General features: G+C 47.0%; 2 protein-coding genes across 3 annotated transcripts in view; one reads left to right on the top strand and one right to left on the bottom strand.

Annotated features, from left to right (window-relative positions):
• Positions 1–4534: 4534 nt before the first annotated feature.
• On the top strand, positions 4535–12533 carry dusp10 (dual specificity phosphatase 10). Its single transcript, XM_052053266.1, has 4 exons — positions 4535–4802; positions 5626–6455; positions 8465–8833; positions 8912–12533. The coding sequence occupies exons 2-4, from the start codon at positions 5672–5674 to the stop codon at positions 9175–9177; spliced, it is 1419 nt and encodes a 472-aa protein (XP_051909226.1). The 5' UTR covers positions 4535–4802; positions 5626–5671; the 3' UTR covers positions 9178–12533.
• hlx1 (H2.0-like homeo box 1 (Drosophila)) overlaps positions 10949–13412 on the bottom strand; it is a 52844-nt gene continuing 50380 nt past the window's right edge. For both annotated transcript variants that reach the window (XM_052053268.1, XM_052053269.1), the window contains exon 5: positions 10949–10961. The gene's annotated coding sequence lies outside the window, so the exon portion shown is untranslated. The remainder of the gene's footprint in view (positions 10962–13412) is intronic.

The following is a 13412-nucleotide window of genomic DNA, read 5'->3' as shown; positions in this document are numbered from 1 at the left end:
AACGGCTGCTCGGAGTGTCATTGTTATTTATATTTAATCCGCGTATTTATGTTCAAGGTGGAAGGCAGCACATATGAGCTGGCGCGCAGTAAAATTAGCGAGAAAATGTTTTGTTTCTAGATATGCGCTCTAGTGTTGTCATGACACCGACATTTGAACTTTGACAGCTAGGCCCGCCATCAAGTAAAACCCAAACTGTAATGACATGATAAACATCAATCTCGAGCCTATCCCGGCGCGCTTTGGGGGCGACGTGAGCCCCGCACGGGTCGCTAGCCAATCACAGGGCACAAATAAACAATCATTCCCAGCAATTGACCTTTTAGAATCATTAGACGCCGAATTCGCACGTTCTCAACGTGAGTCATTTGATGTCTTAAACAACGCGACCACACCGTGTTGTCGTCTCTGTTTGATGATGTCACAAGGCTTTGTCAACAATGAGATGTCCAAAAAAAAGGATTAAAAAAAAAGAGAGGTCATCTTCCATATCAAGTGCTTGATCTGTCGAGGTCATCTGACAAGAACGACGACGGCTGAAATGAGCACAGCTAAAGTGAAAGAGCTCAGGAATGCCACTGGTATGTGACGACTATTATTTCCTGTATTATGTCGACCGGTGTGATGTCATCATCCATTTATCAACATGAGAGGAGAAAAGAACCGCAATCGTCAGGCAAGGAAATCAACGATTCAGAGGAATCAGATTAGCCGAGAACCATTTCTCCAAATTAGCTTTTTTTTGTTTTTAACCCTTTCAGGGACAGAGGTCACCACAGTGGGCGGCTTATCACGTTACAGGCTACACGAAATACTGATAAACGGCTTGACCCAAGTGCCTTCTAGTACCAGTAAACCATACAACCGTCCAGCGATCTGTGTAGTGGTGTAAAATATCACCAGGCATCATCTAATATGCTCAAATTCATCTTTGTGTGTGTGTGTGTGTAATAATGCTTCTATTCTGGGAGAAGGTCACAATTATAATTGGCCCCGCCACCCCAGGCAGAATGACAATATTTGCTATTCTTGAGATCATCATCTCACGCGTCGCTGAAGATGAAAGCGTCACGTCAAGATCGCGAGCCCGCCGACGACCGAGATCATTGACCGAGGCTGCCATTAACGCACGAGCATAATTGCACACGTGCAATTGTGCACCTTGGGATGCTGTGATGGTTAGCTGTACAATATTTACTAGTTGCTAGGTAACCACAGGGGATGATCCAGTCCTTCCCTTTATGGGGAAGGGACATGCCAACGTGATTGAATAATAGAGAGAAGGTCAGCGCAGCTCAGAGGTAAATAGGTTTGCCATTAGTTCAGAGATGGAGACGTTACGGTAAGACGACGGTGGTTTTGTTGGTGTGTCGCCGTGTGACGCCGGTTGCACTCGCAACACCCCCCAACGGTTTGTATTTGAAAACTCCAGCGACTGCACGCTTCCCGCTCCGAAACGCTCGTCTGCCTTCACATTTTGTAAGCGTCGTCGAGGGCAGTGCCAAAGGGACAGTCTTGAGACATGGAAGGTTTGAGGTTGAGGAGAAACAGATAAATCCACTCCCGGTTGTTATGTAACCAGTGGAAGACAGCGAATAATGAGGCCCACAAAAAAACAAACAAAAAAAAGTGATTCATTTCAGTTTAACCATTTGAATCAATAATCTACCATGATGGCTGTATAAGGTCTGAGATCACCATGGGAACAAGTGAAATTTAGTTATTTTGAGAAAGCGATCCTATTTTCCCTTTTTTTTTTTTTTTTTTTTAAAACGTTACACACAAGTCTTAAGTTTTCAATCGTGTGTATTTCTCACGTTTGTTACACTGAAAAACCAATCCTTTGTTTCATTTGGATTTAGAGGTTCCAAGTGTTTACCTCATAAAACTTTACATCAAGGTTCTCCAGTCATTATTTCATTATTTCACGGCTTGCTACGAACCCCCCCTCCAACCCCCCCGGTTGGCACACCGGTCGCATGTCTGGCAGCTAAAAAAAAAATGTACTGAAAACTGACTAATCGGTCTCGTTTTTAAATGACAATGACGACTTTCAAGTCCTGAGACGAGTTTCGCACGCTTATCCAACCAACCACGACGGCAAATGGCAAGAAACTAAGACGGCACGCAGCGACAGGCTGCCGAACGTTTGGCAGTGTCCCCGCCTCGTGTTTGGTGAACATGTCGTTTTCAGGCTGTTGGGGTTTCAGTCGCCCCATCTGGGCCTCATATGTCCCTCCTCAAGCATTGATGCCGTGCTTCACTCGATAAGACGGAGCGCTGCAAGCAAGAGGCCATTCAGTTCCATAAAATACAAAGAAAAGACTTAAAAGACCAAAAACGAGGACGCAAATTTTGAATCAATTCAGCCGTTCTCGACCTTACTTAACATTCCCACATGCTCTGAATGTGACATTAAGTCTGTACCTCGTCAAAGTCAGGAAGTGGTTTGTGTCTGTCTTCTGCGCCAGCAAAAATAAATAAATAAATAAATAGAAAAGTCGGCATCAGTCACATTTTCCACGCTTCAAAAAAATAAAAATAAAAAAATGAAAAATCATAAAGCGAACCACTTGACAGTATTTTACTTCATTTGTCATGATCTCATGTTGGTGGGATCTCAAAACATACAGAACATCAAGATACCGAAAGCCGCATTCACTCATATTTTCCACTGGCTGACATTTCTGTGAGTTCAGTGTGGTTCGAGCGCTTGCAAAAGTTAAAAAAGAAGCAATAAAACGGGCAAAATCTCAATGAAAATGAATCCTGTATGACTTGCATTTGATTGTCCCCCCCCCTTCCGTTGCATAATTGTAGTTCAATTGACCTATAGTGCATCAAATTACGCTTCATTTAAAACAACGGATCATTTGAGTGAACATAGTGAGGGAAGAACTACAACACTCAAAATGCAATCATTTTTTTCCCCCTTCTAGCATATTCTGTGACCCAGCACCATTATTGGCTTTGTTTCTTAACTACATGTGGCTGAGTGACATACAATCCAGTTTTCTGTTTAACGTAAGCTTAACGAAACCAGTCGCACAGGCTGAGCCGGGCCAATTTACATAACAGCTCGGCCATCATCTCGGCATCTTGTTTCAAAATTGCCACCTTTCAGTCGCAACTATACGGCCATGAAAAGCATACAAGAGTTTGAACGAGGCGCGTCGGTTTGTAATGAGGAGAAATTCGTCTTCCACCGGATTTTAAATGCCACGTTTACTGGTGTGTCTTCTTCACCTCATTTCTTTATAATCAGACGACCAGCACAGTACTTAAAGAAAAAATGAAAACATCAGTTTCCTAAACGAGAGTCACGCATTTCAACACAAAGTGAAACAAGAAGAGCTGGCAATGCGGTCCGAAATGGCTCGTCAATTTCTAAATAAGCGCACGGCGCACTAATAATAGCAGCAGTAATAAATGCCCAGCATTGTTTCGGGTTGCAGCTGAGCATAAAAAGAGAGCTCAGACTATATTTAGGGTTTCAAACCAGAAAGTCCCAGCATGCAGTCTTTCGTATTTGACAACGTAAGTCATCCAAATGGGCTCGAGCTTAATAACGTGTCTGCAAATAACATCAATTTAGTAACGTTACCTTAACGTTGACCAAACAGCTGTACAAAACCTTAAACAATGTGTAGTTTGCATGAATGCCTGCAGCAAAACTGTTTAATGGTGGTCACCTTGGAACAGAATCAAAACAATTACTTGCCACTACGAATGCTAATAGTTGACTTCATAATATATATACTGTATAAATATATATATTTATACCTGTATATATTAGATACACACACATATAAATTTTTGATTGGACGACTGGGGGTAAAAAAACTATATATTCCTATTTGTGGTATGGAGATACACCTGTACAGATATTACATCTAAGAGAACTTCAGTGATTTTATCTTTCCTAGCACGTTGCTGATCAATTCTTTAAGAATTCCAAACAAATAAATGACTGTATCACTTTGAAAAATGTATTCCTCGTGAAACAAAACACCTACAAAGAGGAAGTATAATACTCAATTTAGATTTTAGATGTAGTTACGCAGTCACAGGAATATGCCACATGCTGTGGTTTACTTTTCGATACCGCACTTGGACTAAAAATAAATTAAATGTGACTTGTAACTGTGGAAAAAATGATTTCAGACATTTTCACACCCACACAACAGACCGATACCATTCAAATCCTTTTTAAGGCCCGATGGAAACTTAACATTTTCGAGCACACTTCCGTTTTGACGAGCGGTACGTGAATGCAGCGCTTCTTGCGTTTTCCACACCGACGCGCGGCAAGTGAAAGCACCGCAACTTCTTCCTTTTTTTTCTGAACTTGATCGCTGATTGGCTGCCCGTGACATCATCGCTGCGCGTGCATGCGGCTGAAGGCAGTTTGAAGCCGCGGTTTTAAAGCGGCAGAGCCTTCCCATCCGCTCTCCCCCCCCCCCCCCGTACTCCTCATCCCCTGCCTCCCCCCCTCCTCTGGCCCAGAACCAGACGTCCCGGCTAAGGCCCCTCCCATTGCAGGGCGGGACCTCACTTTCCCCAAAAGATGCATTTAATATTAATGAAGTCGCGAATTGGCTCCAACTCGCGTCAGTCCTGCTGCGCGACTACCGGAGGCTGGCGGACTTCCTTCAACACTATTTCTGGGTAACGGGGTAAAAGTAGCCCCCCCACAAAAAATGTTGCCGATCCACTGCGCGGGGACTCGCTGAATGGAGGCAGCCCCGTCATCGAGCGGACATAGTGAATTACCGGACCCCCGACAAGCAACACACACACCGGTAAGCAGAAATCCAGCGCAAGTTTGCCAATTACAAGTTGATGGAATGACCGCGTGAATTTCACCGTCTTACTCTCATCAGCGAAGCTGCCGTTTCGGTGATATTTTGTGATGTAAACATGTTGCTTTTTAGAGTTTTAAGTTTGCAACGCAAGCGTTTGTGGGGGGGGGGGGGGGGGGTACTGAATTCAATTATTTTGATGTCATATTATAGCGGACGATGCTTAAGGCGCTCATCTCTGTAGGAATCCCACGTTATATTCACAGCACGTCCTCATGGCGAGTTTCTTCAATGAATTTGTCCATGAATGATTTCTATTTGCTGTGCTGGAGGATGACCACGGCAGGCAGAGTGCATGCATGAGTGCATGCATGCATGCAAGCAAGCAAGCGTCCATGGCGGTGGTCCTTACATAACGACCCGGGATGACAGGCTCTTAAAACGCTTTGCATTTGGAAGGAATTTGCCGTCCATCTTGACGTCTCTTCACTTGTGGGAGAGATCAAAATGCAGCGTTGCAGTCTTTTCTGTTGGTAAAAGCTTGGGATCAGACATACCCAAATTGGCCATATTAAAATAAAGCATGACGCTAACAAGAGGTAGATTCAAATCGAATGACCTCAAATTCCCTTGAAAGACTCCGCTGTTTGTTCTTGTTATTAGTGTGGGTGTTGCCACTTGTCATATTTGGCTTCAGGAGCGGCTGTTGATCACACAGGCCGGCGTGCTGATTCACAGTCTTGAGCTCGCTGTGCGAACGCACACATGGTTGAACCGAGCGAGGCCGTGAAAATCTTTTTTTTTTCCCCCCTTCCGGCGTCAGAGCGGCGTGTTGAGTTCTCCGTAGACGTCCAGCCCTCGGCCTCCCCATGCCTCCATCTCCCCTCGACGACAGAATTGTGGTGGCGCTGCCAAGGCCGATCCGACCTCAGGAACTCCGACTGCGACTGGACACCGGCTACCTGGACTCCATCGCCTCCACCAGCAGCGACAATACGGTCCTCAGCGCCACCGTGGTGAAGATTCGGGCGACGGCCAATCTTGTGACGTATATGCCCTCATCCAAGGGTTCCACGCGCTCCTTGTCGTGTGGATGCAGCAGTGCCAGCTGCTGCTCGGTGACCACCTACGAGAAGGACAGCCCCAGCCTGAACCACGGTCAGGTGAGCGCCAGCAGCCCCGACCTCAGCTATGCCGGACCCCCTATGCTCAGCAACCACGAAGCGTTAAGCGCCTCCAGCCACGCCCCGGGCGCGCCAAGGGCGCACCCGTCCACCACTGTGAGACTCATCCACCCCAATGAGCTGGCCAAGCGGATGACCTGCTGCCCCATGGGTCACCCCGTGGGACCCGTGCCGGTCATCATCGACTGCCGGGCCTTCACGGAGTTCAACAAGAGCCACATCCGGGGGGCGGTGCACATCAACTGCTCGGACAAGATCAGCCGGCGGAGGCTGCAGCAGGGAAAGATCACTGTGCTGGACCTCATCTCCTGCCGGGAGGGCAAGGACTCCTTCAAGGGCATTTTCTCCAAAGACATCGTGGTCTACGACGACAGCACCGCCGACCCCAACAGGGTGGCGCCCTCGCAGCCTCTCCACGTGGTCCTGGAGTCGCTGAGGAGGGAGGGCAAAGACCCCATCGTTCTCAAAGGTGAGTGAATCGGTCGAGGCGGGGCGGGCCGGGAACGGAGCCTTCCAACATATGAAGGGGATAGAAAGTGCAATTTCACGGGACTTAGTTTGACTCCGGGGCCACTAAATCATTCTCGACGTCTGAGAGCGACGAGCGGTTTCGCAGCACTTGGAGCCCGAGCGCCAAAATTCAACTGAGACGAAGCCCCGAGAGAGGTTGCATAATCGTGTGCGGTGTTTTGCGTAAAGCCCCGTTGAACTTTGACCTTTAGCGCTGCGATCAGCTGAGCGCGGCCCGCAGGCAAATGGCTCGTTTAATCGCGTGGAACGGCGCGGCGTAAAATGACTTCTCGAGCGCCCCCCCCTCACGTTCGCATTCTTCACCAGCGCTCTCGCGTTTACGTTCTCGTCGATTCAGAGGAGCGCGTAGGTGTGCGTCTGTGAGACGCGGTTTCCCCGAAATGTTGTCGGAGTGGAAATTTTGAAAATGGTCAAGGTTTCGGCAGTTTATGTCAATAAAACAATTTGAGTGGAAAAGTCATTTGAGTCAATATCAGAAATGGATATTGAAGCGTAATCTGTAGCTAAGAATTAGCTTAGCGTGCAAAAGTTTGTTCGGATGTTCGTCTCTTAGCACCCCCTGGTTGAGATTGCTCCAAAAAAAGCCAAAGATAAAATTTGAACGGGTTATCCTTTGCCATGATATGCTCACACGCTTCCAACACAACATCAGTTTTCTGTAATAACTTTTTTTTTTTCTCTTTTTTAAATGCGAGCTGGCTCTCTTCATTGCAATATTCCGGCACGCAATCAGCCGCCTCCGTCCTTAGGACCGCAAAACCTCTCTTGTGGTACATGAATATGAGAATGGCTGACTTCCTGTTTTCATCTCATGGACGATTTGCACCCCCCCCCCACCCCCACCATCTCATTATTTTTTTTCACAGGCATGCAAATGTCCTGTACATATAACACTGGCACCGCTTTCACGGGGGCAACACTGGAGGCGAGCGAATGACGTCTTGGTTGACCGATTTTTGACCTCGCCTTCAACTAAATCAACTATTCTCCATCAAAAACCCGACATGGGACGCGGGACACTCGGCTTGCCTTGCTTTGAGAGCGCAGTGACGGCATTCACATGAGGCTAAAAATGAAACGGGAGCGCTCGGTTTTATGAAACGCGCGCTTAAAATATTTGCCGCGGATTAATTGCGTCGCCCGCCCTTTCCGAAATGAAAAGCACCGTGCTTGGGTATGCTCCGCATGCGGGGGATAAAAGCGCATTCCGTTTTGACCTCTGATGTAATGCTCATCCGAAGTCTGCAGGAAGCGCACAAAATCAATACCGCAATATGTATAATATCAATTTCTCCGACAGGAGCTTGAAATAATCCATATGAGGGAGGCGGAATAGAAATTTGATGACGCTCTCACAAACACGGCAATTAGACGGCTCGATATGGGACGGAGAGCATTTGCTCAGACTGTTTGTGGGCAAATTATCGCGATGCTATTCTATGTCGTTCTACCCCAATTATCAGGTGGCGTTCGTGCGGGTGTGTGGAAGAGAGTGGGGGGGATGTATGACAAGCAGAAACTCGCCACCTGCGCAGGCACCAAAAGAGGAAGCTGCAAAGCTGTGCAATGACCTCGCTCATTAAATCTTGCATCAATTATTGCTCCGTGAACAATATGTGCACTGACAATGTGTGTGTGTGTGTGTGTGTGTGTGTGTTTCCACACGGCTCAACGCTATTACGGGTGACAGGTGCAAACGAGTTATATAGGGGGCAAAGGTTCAGCGACGGTGTCTCAATTAGCCATTGTGGAACAATTTCCCCCTCCTAAAATACGCTCCGATATGCTTTGCGTAAACAAGAACCACACGTGTTGCGTCGAAGGATCGTGCCGGAGAGGAGCGCTCGATTTTTTTTTTTTTTTCTCCGTTGCCGAGGTCAGCCGTAAGAAAAAGAGGCAGAGGAGATCCCCAACTGAGCTCCGCTAACAGTCGTCGTGGTTTTCCAGGAGGCCTTAGCTGCTTCAGGCAGAGCCACGAGAACCTATGCGACCACTCGCTGCACCTTCACGAAGGCCCGGACTCGGGCGCCGGCGCCGGCCTGTCGGGGGCGCTACCTCACATCCTGCCCTCCACTCCGGACATCGAGAACGCAGACGTGACGCCGGTGCTGCCCTTCCTCTACCTGGGCAACGAGCGCGACGCTCAGGACATGGGCTTGCTGCAACACTTGAACGTGGGCTACATCCTCAACGTCACCACCCACCTGCCGCTTTTCCACTACGACGCCGGCCTGTTCGTCTACAAGCGCCTGCCCGCCACCGACAGCAACAAGCAGAACCTTCGCCAGTACTTCGAAGAGGCGTTTGAATTCATTGGTAGGAAAAAAATCGACTCGGATCGAAATGGCGCTACATAGGCCTGACTTGATTTTTTTTTTCTCCCCTCCCCCCCAGAGGAAGCACACCAAGCCGGTCTGGGCCTTCTGATCCACTGCCAGGCCGGCGTGTCTCGCTCCGCCACCATCGTCATCGCCTACTTGATGAAGCACACCTGGATGACCATGACGGACGCCTACAAGTTTGTCAAAACCAGGAGGCCCGTCATCTCCCCCAACCTCAACTTCATGGGCCAGCTGCTGGAGTTTGAGGAAGACCTCAACAACGGAATCACGCCGCGGATCCTCACGCCAAAGCTCACGGGCGTGGAGACCATCGTCTGAAGCGTTCCGATCGCTCATTGGCTCGTGAGTAAGCCGCTATTTAGATTTTTTTGATTTTGATTTTTGTTCCTTGACTCTCCCCCCCTGCTCCCGAGTTCATCTCGGACTCCGCGGAGTGCCAAAGCCTTTGCGTCAGCAAAAAGCCGTGGGTCAGAACTGATGAGAAATGCCAAAAATCTCCCTACTGTTTGGACCTGGCTGACATCCCGGAGGAGAGCGCGAGTTGAGATGTTGAGACAGAGCTCGAGAGAGAGAGAGAGAATGTCTCTCGCTTGGAAGCGTTCCATACGGGCCTGCAGAGGAGCAAAAGCGTGAGACGGGACAAGTTCACACTTTGCACTGCGGGCACACGTGTTGGCGGGGCTGGCCAATAGTGTTGCCAGTCATTTAAAAAAAAAAAAAAAAAGAACAAGAAAATAAACAGTTGAAGACACGTCTGGTGTGCTAATGTTCTATTTTTATACAGCAGTGACCATGACAAGCCCACTATGGCTTAACTGTGCAATAATTTCTCAATGGAATGCAATCTTGATCTTCTGTGTGTGTGTGTGTGTGTGTGTGTGTGTATATATTGGAAACGTTTCCAGCTCTTTGCTAAATATCGCTGTCATGTCATTCATACCGTATATTCACGTTGCGGGTGCAATGCTGATTAGGGATGGGCGCTACATTTGCTCGATAGACGGCGGGAAAACATCATGTCCGGTTTCCAGACAACAATCGAGCTGCTGACTCGCTCTTTCAAGAGCAAAACGAGACTAAATTCCGGTTTCAGACGATCGCGTTCTACATTTGGCATTGGCAAACTGAACGGACAATAAAGAATGCAAGCAAATTTTGGAAATTGGTCGATTGTCATGCCCATCCCTAATTGGAACGGGAACACCTTTTCGCAGTGGTTCTCAACTGTCGTCACCCCGGAACCTTCATCGTTTCAAATTTAAGGCTCGTTTTTAGAGAAGGTAACAAAAAAGTCTCGGACAGATGGCAGGTATGTTTTCAAGCATATTCCCGGGCTGTGAAGTCGGCTAGCGCAGCGGCCGAGCTGTACTGGATTATTTACGCGTAAAGTGTTGAAAAGTACAGGAAAAAAATAAATGGTGGGTTGCATTTAATCAATTTTGGGTCGTCAAGCGACGCGGTGGCACAAAATAAAAAATAGTGAAAAATAGTATTTGGGTCCGGATGAAACCATTTTGGGCAACCACGCTCAAATAAAACTTTTTAAAGTGTAATCGTTAAGGGCACACTTCCTGTCTGACCTTCATACGTCTCTGTACCGGGGACAGAAAAATACAAATATAGCAGTCATGTGACTTAAAAGGGGGACTTTTCCAACTTCTGATTCAAGTCTTTATTTTTATTTTTTTTTATTTTGCACTGTGTCGCAAGTAAGCCCTCCTAAGTCCAGATACCCCTGATAGTTCAAATTATTATTATTATTCATTTTATTTTTTTACTCGCTGTCTGCGATCCACCCAAAATGTTCTGTGACCACGTTTGGTTCCCGGCCCACCAGTTGAGAATCACGTTTGTATCTTTTGCCAAAAATCAACAAAACCACATTCACACATGGAAAAAAAAAACTGACAGGACATAAATTGAACCTAAAACAGGGCTACGGGTGATATTTTTATGGAACTGAATAGATGTATTCACTGCCTGCTTTTCTTTTCTTTCTTTTTTGGCTCCTTGTCATCTTTTGTGCTAGCTATCTTGTAATATGCCCTGACGGAGTGTGTGGCTATTGTGCCGAATATGTCTCTCAAGCCCCGTCATGATGAGTCGCGGTAATACACGGTAGCAGAGGTGAGGCGTCCACCTCAAATGAACGCAGCCCTTCCCCGCCAAATCTGGTGTGACCTTTCGACCTTTTGACACGAAGGCAAAATGTCGCTTTCTCGCGCTGTTTCTAGTGCCTCGTTCAAATGCCTTAACTCGCTTGGAGATGCGCCCGCGGCGGAGGTTTTCACCCACAGCTTTTTATAAGTGCGGTCTCGGTCTTCTTGCCCTTTCAGATGAAATTATTTAGAATTTTGCTCGGCGATATAAGCCGCCGGATGTATCCTTCCGTGACCCGCCATGACAGTCTTTGTCATTTGCATTTCGAAGTCAAAATGTGGCCAGGATATGAATCATCTGGGGCTTGACTGGAATGTAAATGTGAGTCATGGGAAAATAAAGTGTGAATTCAACTCGATGCTAAATAATATGCCCACATCCAAAGTTGACCCTCAGCCCACCGCGTCTCAATTTTCACACTCATTGAATCATCGCCCACGAGTTTTTTTTTTTTTTTACTTCCTGCCTTGGTTAGGTCATTACCAGAGCTGGTGATGGAAATAGACTTTTAAGGTAAAATACTGAACACACTGACACTATCCTCAAGAACAACAACCGCCCCCCCCCCCCTTAACCCCCAACTTCCAGATTTCCTGGTGAAAAATTCACGCTATGCAAATGGGAAACGTCGCAGGTCGTTTGTACAGAGTAGTCAATTGTGTTTAAAGGGACGCTGGCGCAACAAGGAGAGTTTGCAATCATTTTGCCGGTCCCTCCGAATTCAAGTGCGTCCTCACGTTGTATGGCGGCGTCTTGTCGGCATTTATCTTCAGCGATCAGCCTCGGGGCGCAGAAAAAAAAAAAAATTAAATACGAGAGCTTGCCATCCTGAGCCAATGTTATTTACGAGTAATGTATGCTTTTGCTTCGCGACACGTGGCTTTTTTGTTGTTGTTGTTGTTTTGCGTATGCACTGATCTATATGACAATGTAAACAGTGTAGTGTACATCGCAGCTATCAGCTTGAGGCGACGAAGGACGCCATTTGCTGCTGCTGCGTGTGAGGGACTCGCGCAGTCCATCCGGTGCTGTCTTTTTTATCCCTGCAATGCTTGTTCTTTTTCTTGTCATGATTTTCGTGTCCGTAGCTTGATCTTTCTTTTCCTGCCTCACAACGATATCATGTAAAGTTTCTGCTTTGGGCTCAGAGGCTCCATTAGAATGATTTACACATTTCTATCCCCACCCCCTCCCCCTTTGTGTCAACTTTCAAGAATATTCAATATGTGACTCTATACAGTATCTATTTTCTTTGTATGCGTATATTCGGACTATTTTTGCACTGACCTATGGACAGATGGATTTATTTTTCTCCACAACAGGGTGCTATTATAACGGAGGCCTTCTCCCTCACTTTTTTTTTTTTTTTTTTGCATGACTTGCTCCGAATTCGTCCACTTGTCTGTCATCCCTTCGACTTTGACGACCGCTCCTCCTCGAACGGTTACCACTGAAGCACTGTAATTTTTGTAATCTCTACTTGTGAGCTTTGAAAATAAACAGGGAGGCTTCGAGTTTGGTTTCTCACCCCCCCCCCCCCACCCCCTTTTTTTTTTATTTCATATGATCAAAGAAGTTCAGACCAAACTGCAGCTTGTATGCGACTTATTAAAATCGAAGTTGTAGACTCTGGAACATTCTTTTTTTTTTTCTTGGTCATCTCTAAAGCCCCCATAAATTCCGTGTCATTTAGGAATATTCAAAATGTCTAAAACGGACGGTGTAGCCTCAACGGTTGACTTTGGAGTCGAGTTTGGGTTTAGTTTATTGTTTCGAAAAAGAGTGCCAAAGAGTGATTCCAACATATTGAGTTATTTATTATTTTCTTTTTGCTGACAGGTATCAATTGTCGCCCCCCCCCCCTTTTGGACAAATGGCCAATGTGTAGATGCCGCTTCCAAGACGTGGGACATTCCCAAACGTTGTAAGCCTCAATCACAACAAACCAAATGTGACAGCATGTATTTCGAGCTGAAAGCGATATCGCCCTCATGAAACGTGAGCGTCTTCACGGCAAAAGACTCGAGAACGAGCTGCGTTCCCACCTCTTTTTTGGAACATATGCTGCCGGGCCTATATTTATTCAGGCGGTGGGGGGGAGGGGTCGCCGGGGTCAACATCCCACCATAGGAACAGGCACCAAAATAGTGTTTAGCGTTGTTTCTAATTACGATTTGATGAGCGCCCCGCCTCATTAATCCTTCCCTATCAGCACTGGGCAGGCTGGCAGCCCCAGAATAGAACTGATCTTTCCAGCGAGCCCCACATGGACGTATTAGGCAAAACGGGCCCGAGAGGAGGGCCTACCTTTTCCGAAACACACACACACGCATGCCGACACACAAGCGTGTGCATGACCTCACAACAACAGAGGACGCGGTGAAATGAAACAG

The sequence above is a fragment of the Hippocampus zosterae genome, chromosome 19, assembly GCF_025434085.1.
Source record: "Hippocampus zosterae strain Florida chromosome 19, ASM2543408v3, whole genome shotgun sequence".
Taxonomy (NCBI): domain Eukaryota; kingdom Metazoa; phylum Chordata; class Actinopteri; order Syngnathiformes; family Syngnathidae; genus Hippocampus; species Hippocampus zosterae.
This window is presented reverse-complemented; position numbering and strand designations above follow the sequence as displayed.